At 38.9% G+C, this 15,808-nt stretch overlaps 2 protein-coding genes across 2 annotated transcripts; both read left to right on the forward strand.

The window, feature by feature from the left end:
* The first annotated feature begins 1,487 nt into the window (after nt 1-1,487).
* On the forward strand, nt 1,488-5,325 carry dnajb1 (DnaJ heat shock protein family (Hsp40) member B1). The gene is made up of 3 exons (XM_005805055.2): nt 1,488-1,848; nt 3,455-4,074; nt 4,558-5,325. Exons 1-3 carry the CDS (start codon nt 1,638-1,640, stop codon nt 4,789-4,791), a joined length of 1,065 nt encoding a protein of 354 aa, XP_005805112.1. The 5' UTR covers nt 1,488-1,637; the 3' UTR covers nt 4,792-5,325.
* A 2,971-nt stretch (nt 5,326-8,296) lies between these two features.
* On the forward strand, nt 8,297-13,898 carry LOC102234113. Its single transcript, XM_014471023.2, has 6 exons — nt 8,297-8,606; nt 10,417-10,764; nt 11,544-11,711; nt 13,371-13,466; nt 13,547-13,578; nt 13,657-13,898. The coding sequence occupies exons 1-6, from the start codon at nt 8,537-8,539 to the stop codon at nt 13,810-13,812; spliced, it is 870 nt and encodes a 289-aa protein (XP_014326509.1). The 5' UTR covers nt 8,297-8,536; the 3' UTR covers nt 13,813-13,898.
* The last annotated feature ends 1,910 nt before the right edge of the window (nt 13,899-15,808 follow it).

Genomic DNA, 15,808 nt, shown 5'->3' on the forward strand with positions numbered 1-15,808 from the left:
GATACAATGACACCTACTTCCATAACTTCCACTTTTAAATATATCAATTGGAAGTGAAAATTGAAAAGGTTTTTTGCCGATAAGTATCTGATAATCTCCCAAGAGAAAAGGGGAATTTCCTTCCCCAATATATTTGACCTGACAAGGGATTACTTTCCTTAAAGGTGGGCAATGTAAATGTTATGAATTAAATTCAGAGCCAGGAGGTGATCTTAGCACTGTCAATCAAACTTGTGTATATGCTGCTCAGAGCCTCCCCCTTTGTCTCTGCTGTGCAGCTAGTTGCCTGCCATGAATGCTCAGCATGGTCACCGAAGATGACTGATAAATGGTTTTCTTGGAACAGTAAGTTGTTCCTCTGCCATTAGCACCTTTAGGAGCACATACATGAGATTGCACCAAGATCCACCTCCTGGCTCTAATTGGTTGGAGCAGCATTGGGAGGAGGTGGAGTAGCTCAGTCTTTTCACAGATTATCACTCACCTGTCACCACGTGGTGCTAATTAAAACATATGTAAGAAACATTTTTTATAAATTGTGTGTGATATAAAATGTACACACCCCAGCTTTAAATCCACAGAAATTTAAAGACGAATCTTCAAAAAAAAAATGGTATTAACCGACAGCTTCTGTGTACCTTAAACTTGTTCCTGACATGTCAGACATGCTTCTGCAGAGTTGGTTTTGGTATGAGCCACGCCTGAGGTGAAGCAAAAGGACCTTTATGTACAAATGAGTTGTACAAAAGACATTTCTGCTCTGTTGAAGGTTGTCAATGATGATGGTTTAAGATGTCCCCCCTTAAAATGATAATCATCTGAATCAATGATATCATTTAGTTTCATGTATATAAAAAAGTCCAAAGTCTGTGGTGTTTATTAAGATCATGGTTATCAACATGTGTTACAATGACCACTGCTGGTATCTGGGCTGTCTTTAGTTGTACTCAAGAAATTGTCATCATAATTAATTGCAATATAGTAAATACAAAAATGAACTGTGATGTAGTACTCCAGGCGCACGTGCTGGATATGTTATGCTGCTTTCCATTTACCTCCGAGATTTGAACTTCGATTAGCGAATGACGTCAAATCACACCTAATCAGTTCCAAGTTTGAAAACTATTAAGATTAGCTAGATCTTACTACTCTGATATAAACTGACATTAGACTAATAATAGTGTATTTATTTCTGTACATTCAAACACCAAGGCAACATGCCACCACAAGAGATTGTAATGTTAAATTTCCCATAAAACTAAAAAGAAAGCCTAAGTTCTGCTTTACTGCTATACCAGAAAGTCTGTAAAGCTTGCGGTAGTGGAACGTCTTGTGAAAAGTTTGAGAATCATTTAAATTATGACGTTGTTAAAAAAAAAATACCGTAATTAAATTTAAAAAAAAAAATCTCCCAGAGCACGTGAAAGCACCATGGGAGTTAACGTTTCCCGATGGGCGTGGCTTTACTTGTGGCGTCACAGCGGGAGCTGATTCTGGCTGCGTGTGGAACAGTCTGGAAGTTTCTGCGCTGTTTATATAGAGTACGTTCAGAACTCCGGCGGCAGCCCGAGTAGAGACGGACGACCGAGCAGGGGCCGACGCGGACAGACAACTTTCGGGGAAACATTTAAACCAAGATGGGCAAGGACTACTACGACATTTTGGGAATTAAGAAAGGCGCTTCAGAGGATGATATAAAAAAAGCTTATCGTAAGCAGGCTTTGCGGTACCACCCCGACAAGAACAAATCCCCTGGAGCGGAGGAGAAATTCAAAGAAATCGCAGAAGCATACGACGTTTTGAGTGACCCAAAGAAGAAAGACATATATGATCGTTTTGGAGAAGAAGGTAAGCGTCATCTTGAACATGTAGTCCGCTCGGTAATCCCCGCTATGTTAGAATAACTTTATTAAACATCTTGGTTGACGTGTCAGCCGACGCAAATGTTAGTATTTTAGTGACAAACGGTGATTAATGGTAATCTGTTTGTGTCATGGCGCTTTGAGCCCTGTTCGTCCTTCATCGAGAGTTTTACCTTCACGGCTAACTAAAAGCCGAGGCCCTACTTAAACAGGACAAACCCGGACCTGTTTCCATAATAAATCGGCTGGAATCCTAACGGGAATGTGGCCCGACTAATAATAGCAGCGCTACTGGAGGACTCTGTGTATTTGCAGGAAGAGGCGGTTTTAGCCACATTGTTGTCAAGAAGATGCTACTGGTAGTAAGTAGCCTGCAGTTAGTTCACTTGCAGTTCTGCCAAAACAAAATGACAAGCAAAGAGCCGTGACCCGATTAGCACATTCTTTAATTCAAGTGCTCGCTACACCGCGACTGACTTAAACAGAAACAGTAAAAAAAAATAGTGGTCAAACGTTTGCTTCCTGTGTGGTGTGTTGCCATGGTTACATCAAGTTTTTATAAAACACACATTAGACGTAAACCTGCAAAATGCTCTCACACTGGTGTGTGAGAGGACACATTTTGTTGTGAGAGGGGCTGGACAACTTTCAGATCACACAACTAGTTGTTGCTTTTAGCCACATGGTGGGCACGGAGCTGTCGGCTTACAGTGAGTCAGGATATATTTATAGAAAAGTTTTCATGCAGTAGAATGAAACATAGAAACAAGAATGCAATCTACCATCAAGCCAAATATGGCAAACGATGTATAAAAAATAACTAGCAATCTTCAATAAAACTAATAGAAAAAAACAAAACATTCACGTTCATTAACACAATGAATAGATAAAAATGATTTCTAGTACCTTTTATGATTAGAACAGAAAAAAGACAAAGGAAAATGAGCATAATAATTTTACACATAAAAAGAACTAAAACAATACAGATTTACTTTAGTGCAGTTTATTGCATTGAAATTACATTTCAGCTGCTGTTATTTATTCAGGAAAGCTGTTTTTAATTAATAGTGCCTCATCATAACTCTAAATATTAACACAAACACTTACATGCCCTCTAAATACAGAGGGCATGTCGGATAAACAGGATGTACTTTAATGAATAATACGAAAAGTATTGCAAACATCGCTGAAATGTTTTGTGTTCATCCTCATTTTTTGTATTCTGTATTGTCTCAAGCTCCCCAACCAATTCAAGAATATGCAGGTGTAGAACATCAACATTCTCCTTACTTTTGTTAAGTTTTTGCAAACACTGCTTTTAACTAATTTTTCTTTAATCCACGTTAATGCAGAATAACCCTACTGAAAATGTATTATTAGCAATTCTGCTGAATTGCTGTTTCATTGCCTTTGTTTAAATGATCTCGATGGTGCAATATCTATGACCTTTATATAAAATCCAAACCAAGGCTAGTTTTATTAGTCATTATTTCCTGTAATTTTGAGACCGATGTCACCTGTGCAATCAGCAATTACACTTGCGCATCCCAAAATTAGTATTGCGAAATGTTAACCTCTTCTCCTGTATTTAGGTCTGAAAGGTGGTGGTGGCGGAGGAGGACCAACAGGGGGCAGCGGACCTGGCACCTACAGCTACACCTTCCATGGAGACCCTCATGCCATCTTCGCAGAGTTTTTCGGCGGCCGTAACCCCTTTGAGCAGTTCTTCGGCGCTCGTAACGGCGGCATGGACGAAAACATGGACACTGACGACCCCTTTGCCCAATTCGGGATGGCTGGTCGTGGAATGGGTCCCGGAGGCATGGGCGGCTTCTCGCACTCCTTCAGCCCCGGCATGGGAGGAATGGGTGGTCACACTAGCGTCGTGAAGAAGCAGCAGGACCCACCCGTGGTTCACGACCTCAATGTGTCACTAGAAGAAGTGCTGCAAGGTTGCACGAAAAAGATGAAGATCTCCCGGAAAAGGCTGAGCCCCGACGGCCGAACGACGAGGACGGAGGAGAAAATCCTGGAGGTGCAGATAAAGAAAGGCTGGAAAGAGGGCACCAAGATCACATTCGCCAAAGAAGGGGACGAGACGCCGAGGAACATTCCAGCGGACGTGGTGTTCGTGCTGAAGGACAAACCGCATCCCGTGTTCAAGCGGGACGGCTCCGACGTCATTTACACCGCCAAGGTCTCACTACGCGACGTAAGTCGGGATTACTTGAAACTTCTAATTTAGAGGGATTATTTGGTTGTAGACTAATAAAAAAAAAAAGAAGCAGATTTTATATTTAGCATGTAAAGGACAAATGAGATACGGTCATTTCTTTGTATTTTGGTCACAATTAGCTGAAATGTTGACACGTACCTGCAGCCATCAAGACAGGTGAAAAACTAAGCCATCAGAAATTAAAGGTGCAGCAGGCCGAACGGGAAGCAGCGCAAAGATGTGAGCAGGATTAGTACCAGGCGGAGAGGTTTGATCTGTGCTGGCTGCAAGTTGTAAATAATTTTATTAACCTAATTGTAAATAGCTATAATATTGTATTCTTGCTAGCTTCTTGCAGGCGACGCAGCGAGGCATCGACCAATAATCCCTCCATAACCCACATTTTGACTCAAAGCTGTTTTAAACAGTGTTGTGGGGAATCACGTCGCTAACCGTTCTTTGCTCTTCTTGCTCCATCAGGCCTTATGTGGCTGCACGGTCCAGGCGCCCACTCTGGATGGCAGGACGGTGACCGTTACGTCCACGGACGTTGTACAGCCGGGGATGAAGCGACGGGTGAGCGGGGAGGGGCTGCCCTACCCCAAGCGACCCGATCGCCGAGGAGACCTGATCGTGGAGTTCGAGGTGAAGTTCCCGGAGCGGCTGAGTAAGAACGCTCGGGACACCATCGCTCAGGTTCTTCCGCGATCGTGAACACGACCGCTGAACTCCCACTTGTGCCGCCATCTTTTTACCCGTGAATTATAACACGGACGTTCACAAGTTAGACTTGACGCCAAGAGCGACGCTTCTGTGGTTGGATTGCCCCGAATGTCACACGGTCCTCAGTAGTGTAAATACAGACTTTTGAACGAGTGCTGCTTTTCAGAAGCTTGATTGTAAATATGTTTCCAATGCGGTGTGGTGTTTGGTCTACTAAGTGAGTTTATATTTTTCATGAAAACTGAGCAATGCATGAGAGACTACATGTGCCACTATTCTACAGACTCTTTTGTCTGTAACAGTTTTCATCAAGAAACTTTTATTTTTTTGTATGAAGTTTAAGCATCCAGGTTTGCAGTGGATGGTTTACACAGATGTATTTGACACATCGTAAGTGTAGAAAAACGGCTTATTTTACTAAGAATAGCAGGTCACGCTCTGAAGAATGACACCGAGATGAAATATTGTTGTCTTCTGAATAATGCTGCATTAAGAACAATAAAAAGGAAAATGGTGCTGTTTACACCCAATGTCTCTTGTATGTTTCTGTGAGATGGTTTGTAGGTGTTTGAAATCAAATGGTTTCTTCAGGCGACTTCCTCATCTTGCTCTTCCATGAAGTGTCATATTAAACAAGCTTTGAAAATTTAATTTGAGTAACTCGATTAACCACAACAAAGAATGTTTCCATTATTTCTGTTAAATATGATGTTTCTCTTACAAATAACACGAGATGGAGTTAAGTTTTATATGGACTTAAAGATTTATCACAATATTTTGTGGTACTATGGAGAAAATGAAAAAATAAGAATGATCACTTCTTTTTAGGTGACTGTGTTACACAGCAATCACTCCCCCAGAAACAAAGACAATGGTCTTGAAAAATACTAACTTTCTTGAGGACACCATAAACATAAGGAAGAGTGATTCATATCACTAAGCTGCACATGCTAAATTAATTTAATATTTTCAAATTTATGTATATTTTCATTTAACAGTGGAGAAAATGGAAACACTAGCAATCCTGACAATATGGACAAGTTGGGGGCTTTTGAAAATCATCAATTGGAATTTATCGTGGAAACGATACATCAAAATTCTTATTGTGACTAGAAATTTATCATGATAAATTATAAACAATTGGAGTAAACAACATAAAAATATGAGTCCTTCCTGCCTCAATGGTTTATCCTGGGGGTGAGATAGTCATATAGGCAGGGTCGCCGTACAGGGGGGGAAAGTTAGGACAATTTCAAGAGCCCCTGGCGGACAGGGGCCCCCCACAAAACAGTTTTTGTGGGGGGAGGGGAGGCTTATAGAAATAGAAAAAAATTGAGGGCCCTGTTAATAATAAAATTAATATTAATATCATGTTTTTAAAATATGTTTTAGCAGTAAAATTAAATGTTACCCCTCGCTTAGCTACAGACTACTGTTTGTCTCCATTTCATTCAATGCAGTGCTCAGGCCCCCCTGCCCTGCATGTTTTAGGTGTTTCCCTTCTGCCACTCACCTGGATTGAATCTGTGGCTGATCAACAGGTTTCTGCAGCACTTGATTGACATGCAATCATTTCAATCAGCTGTTCTGGAATAGAGGCACATCTAAAACATGCAGTGCAGGGGGGGCCTGAGGACTGGAATTGAGAAGCACTGATTTAATGAATGAAGGAACAAATCTACCAACATACTTGTCCCTGTACCTTTTATCACACTGAACAACAGATGAGTCAGTCAGCAGCAGCTCTAATCCCCTAACCAGCATAACCCCCTGCGTCCTTTCCTCCCGTCCCAGTGACGGTAAAGGTAAGCAACACTATGTTCAATGACAACAGAGTTAGCATAATTCCAGGAAATCTATCAGTTTTTCCTGTCTCTCTGCTCTTTTTAGAATTACACAACAAAAAATCTATGTATTACTGACAGAAATTCAAACAATCTTTATAAAAAGATAACAAAAAATAGCCTCATGTCAGTCCAGGTGGTAATACACAACATGGTGACAGCTTTAGCAAATAAACATAGAAACATATTTTTAATTTAAAGTTATATACTGCAGCTTGAATAAAATGCAACTTCATTGCATTTTTGAGGAGTCTGGATTGCTTTATGTATCTTTTGCATGTTGCCTATGACTGTGGCTGGTGGGGAGAGACATTTCAGTAAGCTAAAACTAATAATAATAAAGAATTAAGCAACCTATTTGCACAGTGTATGCAGACTGTTGCATTTAAAATTCACTAGCTGTAAATATTGCGCTAGTATCAGTATTGGACCGAAGAAAGCAGGTTGCAAGCCTTTGAAATTGTGATGCTTTTGATGGGTTAGACTCAAAAAAACTGTAACAGAAGGTGCGCAGGAGGGGCCCAATTTAATTTTTTGTCATGGGGCCCAAAATTCCTGGCGGCGCCCCTGCACATTGGGGATATTTTCCTGTAAAACGTCAGGACGTCTTGGTACCTGTTGAGAATTGTTTCAACTCCACAGCCTACCTGAGTGTTTTTGTTGACCTCTGTGACCCTAGCCATTTTTCATGTCTCGTTCCTGCTGGACAGAGCACTATGTCACAAAGCTCAAATCATCTCAAAGTGGTTTCTCAAACAAGACAACGAGTTCGCTGTGCTCCAGCGGTCTCTTATCTGGAGTCACCAGATCTCAACAGAGCATATCTCTGGGATGTGGTGGAAGGGGAAATTTTCATAGTGGATGTGAGGCCGACCAATCAGAAGCAGCTGTGTAATTCTCCCACACCAATTTGAACCAAAATCGTCACCATTTATGTCATGAAACGCAGGGGGAGAAAACTGGGTCATACTGGGTAGTTGTACTTGGTGCTAGTTTAAGTCGATCTGTTCCGAACGTTTTTCTCACCAAGAAATTTAGTTTACGTACTTTATCGTACTGCACACAGAAAATGGCGGTAGCAAGGTTTTAAAAAAATAAAACTCACTGTTATACAAGTGCCGACATTTTTGTTCTTGCAGTTTTACTGTGAATTACCTCATTCTTTTCTTTTAACGGTCTTACTGACCTTTTCGATGCCGTGGCAGAAACGTTGGGCAAAATTTCCTGCCAACTTTTTTTTTTTTACCAGCATTTGTCAAAAAAAACGTCTGTTACTTAATTAAAGTCGGATCCTAAATTATTCCTGAGTTGGTACAGGGCCAAATATGTCATAAGACAGAACTGACATCCCCTCTACTAAAGCTACATGACATTGAGCTCATCTTGCGTGTGGTCACTTCCTTGATACTTCCTTTGATACTTTTTGGTGAGGAGCCTGATCTCCCAGTGTCTGTGTGCGGTTTCAACGGGGCCATCATGGTTGAAACAAATAGACCTCAGGTTGCCCTCAGATACCCGTGACACGGTCTGCAGACAGACCACTTATTGAGTCTGATGGCCTCCAGCGTAATGGGCTCTAGACCTTTGGAGGCACACAAATGGCTGGGGGAGCTCGGCACGAACACTGACGACTTTATAGCCCACCACAGTCATGAGCTGGTTCTTCAATGCCGAGTGAAAGTGATGGGAAGAACTACTGCACGCTGTATGTTTGCTACTAGGAATAAATAGAGGCCTGGTACATCAGAATAATGCCTTTTTTTCTTTTTACGCTGAGGCAAACTGAAGACGAGCCACTGTAATCATTTGCTGCAGAATTGTTTGAGCGCAGCGTTGCTTTCCTCTTTAAGGCGTTCCTGTCTTATGGCAGTAAATCAGATTGGCAGTAAAAAATGAAGTTCCTTCTTTTTACTTGGAATCAAAGAATGAGGTCTCTCCTCTTCACTTTCTGTTGCTTCTCAGGTAAGTTTATTGCTCAGTTTGCATTTGAAAGAGTCGATATTTTGATTTTCCATATTCTTGTACTGAGAAGAGGAAGATTTTGCAATGCTTAGAATATTTTATACTGAAATCGCTTCGGCATAAACTTCAACTAACGTGTTTGATCCTAACTGAAGAAGACTCTAGTTTCATAAATATCATAAAGTAAAATAAGTTTGAATGCAATTTAAATTCAGAATTAATTATCCACCGTGAAATTTTGTGTTGCATAACAATTCAGTACTTTAAATCCTTTTCCTGGCAGTCTTTCGTTACGGTCCTTTCTTTATCTTAATTCTTGTCAATTTTTGAAAACTTGTGCTTTCTATTCACTTGTTTCCTTGTTTGTGTCTCACAAAATTTGACATAATAAAATAAATGCCTATTTTTATAGTACTATCACTTAAAAAAAAAAAAGAGGAAAAATTGCAATTATTAATTTCCAGTGCTTGGAAAATACTATTCATACGCCTTTTGTATCAGAAAAAGCTTCTTGGTTAAATAAAAAAAAAAGTTAGCATCTACTTTTTCCATGGGTATAAACAATATTTGACTACTATAGAATGAGCCACTGTACACCGTGTTCCAAATTATGCAAATTGGATTAAAGTGTCATAAAGATAAAATTTGTTGTTGTGCTATTAAATTTATAGATGGTATTGTGTGTCAGGGCTCTTTAAATCACTATAATTTCAGAGAGTTGGGTTGAATAGTTTGTCTGGTGAGCTCAATTAAAGGAAATCTACTTAAGAAGGATGTTCCACATTATTAAGCAGGCCACAGGTTTCTAGCAATATGGGAAAGAGAAAGGATCTCTGCTGACGAAGCATGAAGTACCCATCATTGACTTGCAGACTGCTGTGCTGGCTTTCGACTTGAGGAACCATAAGGGAGCCAACGACCTCAACCATCTTGCCTCTAAACTCTTCCACCTGATTCTGGGACCTTGTTTTCCAAATCCAGTTCTTTGCTGAACAATGGTCTGCAGTTATACGTTTCTTGAGAACTTCTCTTCACTACAGATTTTCCTTCCACTCAGTGTTGTGGTCATATATTTCGGTGAGTTCCTTTAACATTGACCATTTGTTGCTTACCCTGCTTGTGGAGTGCGTCAATGGCTGGCTGCTGGACAACGGTCAAGTCAGCAGTCTTCCCCATGACTGTGTTGGCCTTTACATAACATTTCTGTATCAAACATTCCTTCTTGTTGGTCTTGTGTAATATTTTTCTGAGAAACTGGATTTGGCTGTGAGCCATGATGATTGAACAGAAACAAAACACAAATCAACATTTTAATTAAGATATTGAATAATTTGACATTTTGATTACACCAATGTAAGATTATTGATTTTTACATTTCAATTAATGTAAAATTACTGATGCAAGATGAGTTACTGCAGTTGATTTATAGAAAAGGAGTTTAAGAGGAGCGTTTCCTCCTTTGTTTTTAAATTTTTTTTTTTTTTTTTTATGAGGCCCCAAGAAAGGTTCTGTTAAAATGAAAGTTGAATTAAAGGCTGGACAGCTGCTCTATTCCATCTCAGTGTTCTACTTTTTCTCCACCCACAACCTCCTATTTTGTGGTAATACATATTTAGCCCCACATCGTAGTGTTACACTAATTTATTGGGGTGACAGACATGTACATGACAAAATTACGTTTCCAGGCGAACCTTAAATTACTCTCAATAAACAAAAATCACAATTCCTATGTCCACACAATACCGTCTGTGCATTAAAGTTAGCTAAAAATAATGATTAATCTTCAAGCAGCCTTCGTTTCACCCTGCAGTTGTGAGTCTGGACGCCCCAGAGGTTCTGGAGGCGAGCGGCCATGTTGGAGGAAACGTCTCCATCCACTGCTTCAGCAGCTGGTCTCCAGTCAACGTTTCTGAGCTCCACAGCACGCATTTCTGCAAAGGCGTCTGCTCCGGCGAAAACGCCATCATTCAGATGGAGATGACGAGCTCTGCCGTGACACGGGATGGGAGATACAGCATGGAGTCCAATGGAGGAGACGGCGGGGCCTTCACTGTCACAATAAACCGGCTGAGGACAGCAGATGCTGGGAGCTACCTCTGTGGAATGGCGAGAACCTTGAACGTCACGTACCAGGAAGTTAGACTAAAAGTTGTAGATGGTAAGTATTTGGCGTAGATAAATACCATGTTGAAGGATAACACCTCCATTCAAAGTCTGCGACGGTAACTCGGAGAAAAAAAAAAAAATCCAAGACAACTCAATTAGGAAGCAACGTCCATCTGTGTGTAGTTCAATGTCAGTGGTAACTCCAGCAGTTTTGCTAGAGATCAGTAGTGAACAAACAGCATTATGACGACCAAGAAACACAACAGACAAATTAGGGATGAATGATGGAGAAGTTTAAATTAATTATTAATCATTGCTTACCTGCTTTTTTGTGTTTCCACCAGTAATTTTGTGATTTTTGTTGCGTGATGATATCCAAATCATTGAAATTGGAAAACTCCTTTGCCTTCACCTTAATCATCTATTCCATACATGGATTTTCTATCAGATTAAAGTCAGAACTCTGCTTTAGCCACTGCAAAATGTTAATACTACGTTAGTAAAATGAAAAAGTTATACTTCAAACATGAATCTGCACAAACAATTTTAGCTGTGACTGCAAGTATTTAGTAATACCTTTTCAGCTAGCAAAACAGTCAAACCTATGTCTGTCACAATAACTCATTTTGGATCCATTCAACTCCTTGTATCTCAATTTTGACTGACTTGAAAGACTCTGACATTCAAATAAAAAATCTGTGAATGTGTACATATTTGATTTTGTTGTTTGAATTTTCTTGTTTTTCACTATATGTTAAAGTGTCACATGAGTCCAGACCTATGTAGTGATATTGTCTCTCACCAGTCGTGCTGTTTCTTTGTCTCTCAAAGCTTTCACTGTTCCAGCTGGATCCTCTCTAACTCCGAGTACCGTCCTGCAGACGGGGCTACTCTCTCCCAGAGGTGGCTTTCCGTCAAGCAGCGCAGCATCCGACGTACCAATAACGCTGCCACCTTCAGGGAGGAAGAGAACACAGAAAGAAGCAAACAACGTCACAGGTAGTTCGCCAAGCAAACCTTAAAATGTGAAAGAGCAGCTATCGAAATGCATTGATCAGTCTAAGAATTTTTTTTGATTTGTAACGGACGTAATAAAACATTTCGTGGCAATTTTACAACAAAAACAAGCCGAATTAGTTTCTAAGTACATAGAAGCCAGTTTAGTCCAAATTTAGTCGAGTCTTTTTTAATTTTTATATTGCGCTACATGAAAACAACTGTTGTTGCAAATAAGTGATTTATACAAACACAAAGTTAATAATTTATTAATGTATAGTGCAGAAAAGAAAGTCGGTTTCTATTAAAATAAAATTATATAAATTGCAGTAAAACAGAACAGATATTTTCAAAGTCAATCTGATTTATTCTAATATAAGTGGTAACACCCAGTTACTAAAATAAAATGAAAAAAGTATTTTAAAAAAGTAATCTCGGACAATATTTGACTCCAACAGCAGAAGCAGAAAAACTGAGCTTGTAAAAATCTAAAATATGTAAGACAAGGGTGACCCTTAAGTCATCAATGAAATCCTGAAATCAATATCAAAAGTAACATGTAGTCAAAAAAAACCCAACAACCCTCTAGCTGCTGCCATTTAAACCAATCGGTTTATGAAAGCTTTACTGGTGAAGGCAAATTTATAATGAGTTCCAATTATTGATTCTAGAGGAGATAATGAATCATGAATGACCACATCTGTTTTGGTTAAAACTGAACCAACTTTACAGAGTTCTTTCAGCTGCATAATGTGGACCGCGCAGCTGAATTCATATGCTGGCTTAAGATGAGAATCATTTCAAAATTGACTTGCAGGCCTTTTGTTGTTTTGGCTGAATTTTATAGACAGAAATGTGCGTAAATTTAGCCAAGATGACATCAGTCTCATCCATTTTTAATTGGAGGCTGATCTGTGCAATCCAGCTTTAATATTTTGGTGATTGTTTTGTTAGATTATAAACCTTTTTATTAACAAATATTAATTACAAAGTGAACCTGATGGCACGTATTTCTGTATTTATATTGAATCCATTTATGTATTAAGATGCAAATTACCACAAAATAAAAATAAATAGTAAAATGATCTCAATACAATCATTCAAGGCATCCAGTTTAAAAGTGTTACTGGTGTTTAAAAGAGTCAATGTGTCATTAAAGTAAAAATGTCAGCTGACATCTGTAAGAACCCAAACGTCAGAGGACCAAACACACACCCCTGAGGTACAACACCTTTTTTCTCTTTTTAAAATATGACTGTAACTTGGCAGTCTTGCCACACTAATGCTATACAACTAAAACTTTGAGTATATAAATGCTAAGTTTTTGTTTGTCCTGTGCAACCAATAATTGTCCAACTTCCTAATTCTAGTTGTATATACTTTATTTTAATAACTTTTATTTAACCGGATACTGGGTATTAAATTAGCAAACAAAATGCAATGCAAGGGAAGAATAAGGGCAACACTGAAATAAAGTTGCCCCTTGGGTAAAACACATTCACAGATATGTAGAAGAATAATGAAGCAGAGAATCAGAATGTTGAGGCAAGAGAAATGTAACAAAAACATCTACCAACCTGTTAGGAATATTACCGTACAATCTTGCTTTTTAAATACAAATGTATATAAAGTGTAGTAACCAGTAGTCTCTGTTGTCTGCAGACAAAATGGTTGTCATAATCGTCTCTGGTAGCCTGGCTTTTCTGGTTTGTGCCATTATTCCTCTGATATTCTACAAACACTGGCGGAACATGGGCGGTGAGGCATCACAAATGGAGAATTTCCAAAGTTTTGCTGCCTGAAACGGCTAAATGAATATTTCCATGTGCTTGTTTCAGGTGAGAACAGACTGCCGGCGAGCAAAAACGAGGTAAAGTTGGGGCTTTTTTTTTTTATCCGATTTGTTTCGTAATTGAAAACAAAAACATGAAAATGTAATTATTCTCAGGACGACTGCTGTCAGGAAAACGCAGATGCTGCCTGCACTCAGGTCGCGGTTGGGGTTCAGACTTCAGAAGAAGACGATCATCCAGGATCTGGTGCAGACGACGGCCTCCGGTATGCGGCTGCGTACGAGGGGCTGGATCCCAGAAGCCTCGATTGAGCAGGAATTACTCTTTCTGTGCAGCTTTATATTTCAAAAACCGCTCACTGTATTTTCAGCAAAAATAATAAACATCTCTTTGAATATTTATGTGTGCCATACAATGTTTTAGATTTTGGAGAGTGACAACTGAGGCAAACAAAATATCGAGATCTACACAAAGAGGCATGTTATTCAGTATTGACATGGCAATAAGCACCGCAATTAAAAGTTGACAAAAAGACCAGCAGAGGGCGCCACACAAGAGTTGCATAACTTAACATGTCTGCTTTAGAATAAGAGTATTTATAAATGTTGTTCAGCGATTCTTTCAATTTCATAAGGTTTATGAGGCTTAGAGCTAAATAAAGTGAGCTATTTGACAATAATACAGTTGGTTTTTATTGTATCTGTTGAATATTCTTTGTTTTGTGAACGAATCACTTTTTGAGGGAGTAAGAAAATCAACCCCCAAACTCCAAAATTGATCCCCTGTTTCTATTGAAATTTTTACACTAAATCTGCAAAACTACTAATAGAAAACACTTCCAGTTTCCAGTTCAAGTATTCACACTGCAGAAGTCCCTGAGCTTGTTTTATTCTCCACATCTGTCACCGGCTTTTAATATTACACCAGAAATTAGCTTTATTGTTAAAATATGACTTTTTTTCTAAAAGAAAAACTGTCTGGAGCAGTTTTTGGTCTCACAACCAGTTCACCAGCGGTCTATGAATGGTGCACAAGCCATGTACATTTTCTTCTGAGAATCCATCTGTACATAAACACATACCCACTCTGCTATTGAACAACATTCTGGAAAATGCTGCAATTTTTAAAGAAAATACAGTACAGACCAAAAGTTTGGACACACCTTCTAATTCAATGGGTTTTCTTTATTTTCATGACTATTTATAAGGCAAGAAATCCCACTTATTAACCTGACAGGACACACCTATGAAGTGAAAACCATTTCAGGTGACGACCTCTTGAAGCTCATCAAGAAAATGCAGAGAGTGTGCAAAGCAGTAATCACAGCAAAAGGTTGATACTTTGAAGAAACTAGAATATAAGGGCTATTTTCAGTTGTTTTACACTTTTTTGTTTAGTGCATATTTCCACATGTGTTATTCATAGTTTTGATGCCTTCAGTGTGAATCTACAATGTCAATAGTCATGAAAATAAAGGAAACTCATTGAATTAAAAGGTGTGTCCAAACTTTTGGTCTGTACTGTATATATTTAACATCTCAAACATTAATAACTACAAAAAACTCTTTGAAGATAAGCTTTGTCCATTGCTGTTCTTGTGCTTTACAAAGACCAGGACTTTTATATTACATATAGTCATGTTCATGTCAGTCTAATTTAGGTCTGTTGCAAAAAATAAACAACTTAAAATGCTTTCTATGGGAGTTTGTTGTGAGTGTTTTAACATATATCGAGGTTTTATGAATCTTAAATATTTATTCAACCCAGTTTAGGTTTGACCAGTTTAAGTATTTAAGATTCAGAGATAAACTTGTGAAGTAGACCTGTTCATTTTCTTACAGTGTTTACATATTTTAAACCACTGGGGGGCGCCACTTCCCGTTGACTGAACAACCAAAGAAGAAGCAGAAGACTTCACGGAAGGAAACAGAGAAAAGTTTCAAATTTAAGTGTAATGCAACATCCATCCTCTTTTCTACCCACGTATTTCCTGTCTGAGGTCAAATGTGTGTTTTGGGTCTTCCTCCAACATCCAGATGACTAAATGTTGTCACACTTAAACTAACATGTGCGTTGATTTTATTAATGTATTGTAGCCATATTATCGATTCAGTGTGTCTAGTGTACACTCTTCCCTGTTTAATTACAGGCTTTTGTAATGTGAAATAATGAGGGTCATAAATTATTTTTGAACTTTTTCAACACAAAACAAAACATTTTTACTGATTAATCCAACTGACAAACGAACAAAAGAAACATTGAAGTAAAAAAAAGTGACAGTAACCTGGTTGCATAAGTGTTTGTATA

Source organism: Xiphophorus maculatus, chromosome 5 (genome assembly GCF_002775205.1).
Source record: "Xiphophorus maculatus strain JP 163 A chromosome 5, X_maculatus-5.0-male, whole genome shotgun sequence".
NCBI classification, from domain to species: Eukaryota; Metazoa; Chordata; class Actinopteri; order Cyprinodontiformes; family Poeciliidae; genus Xiphophorus; species Xiphophorus maculatus.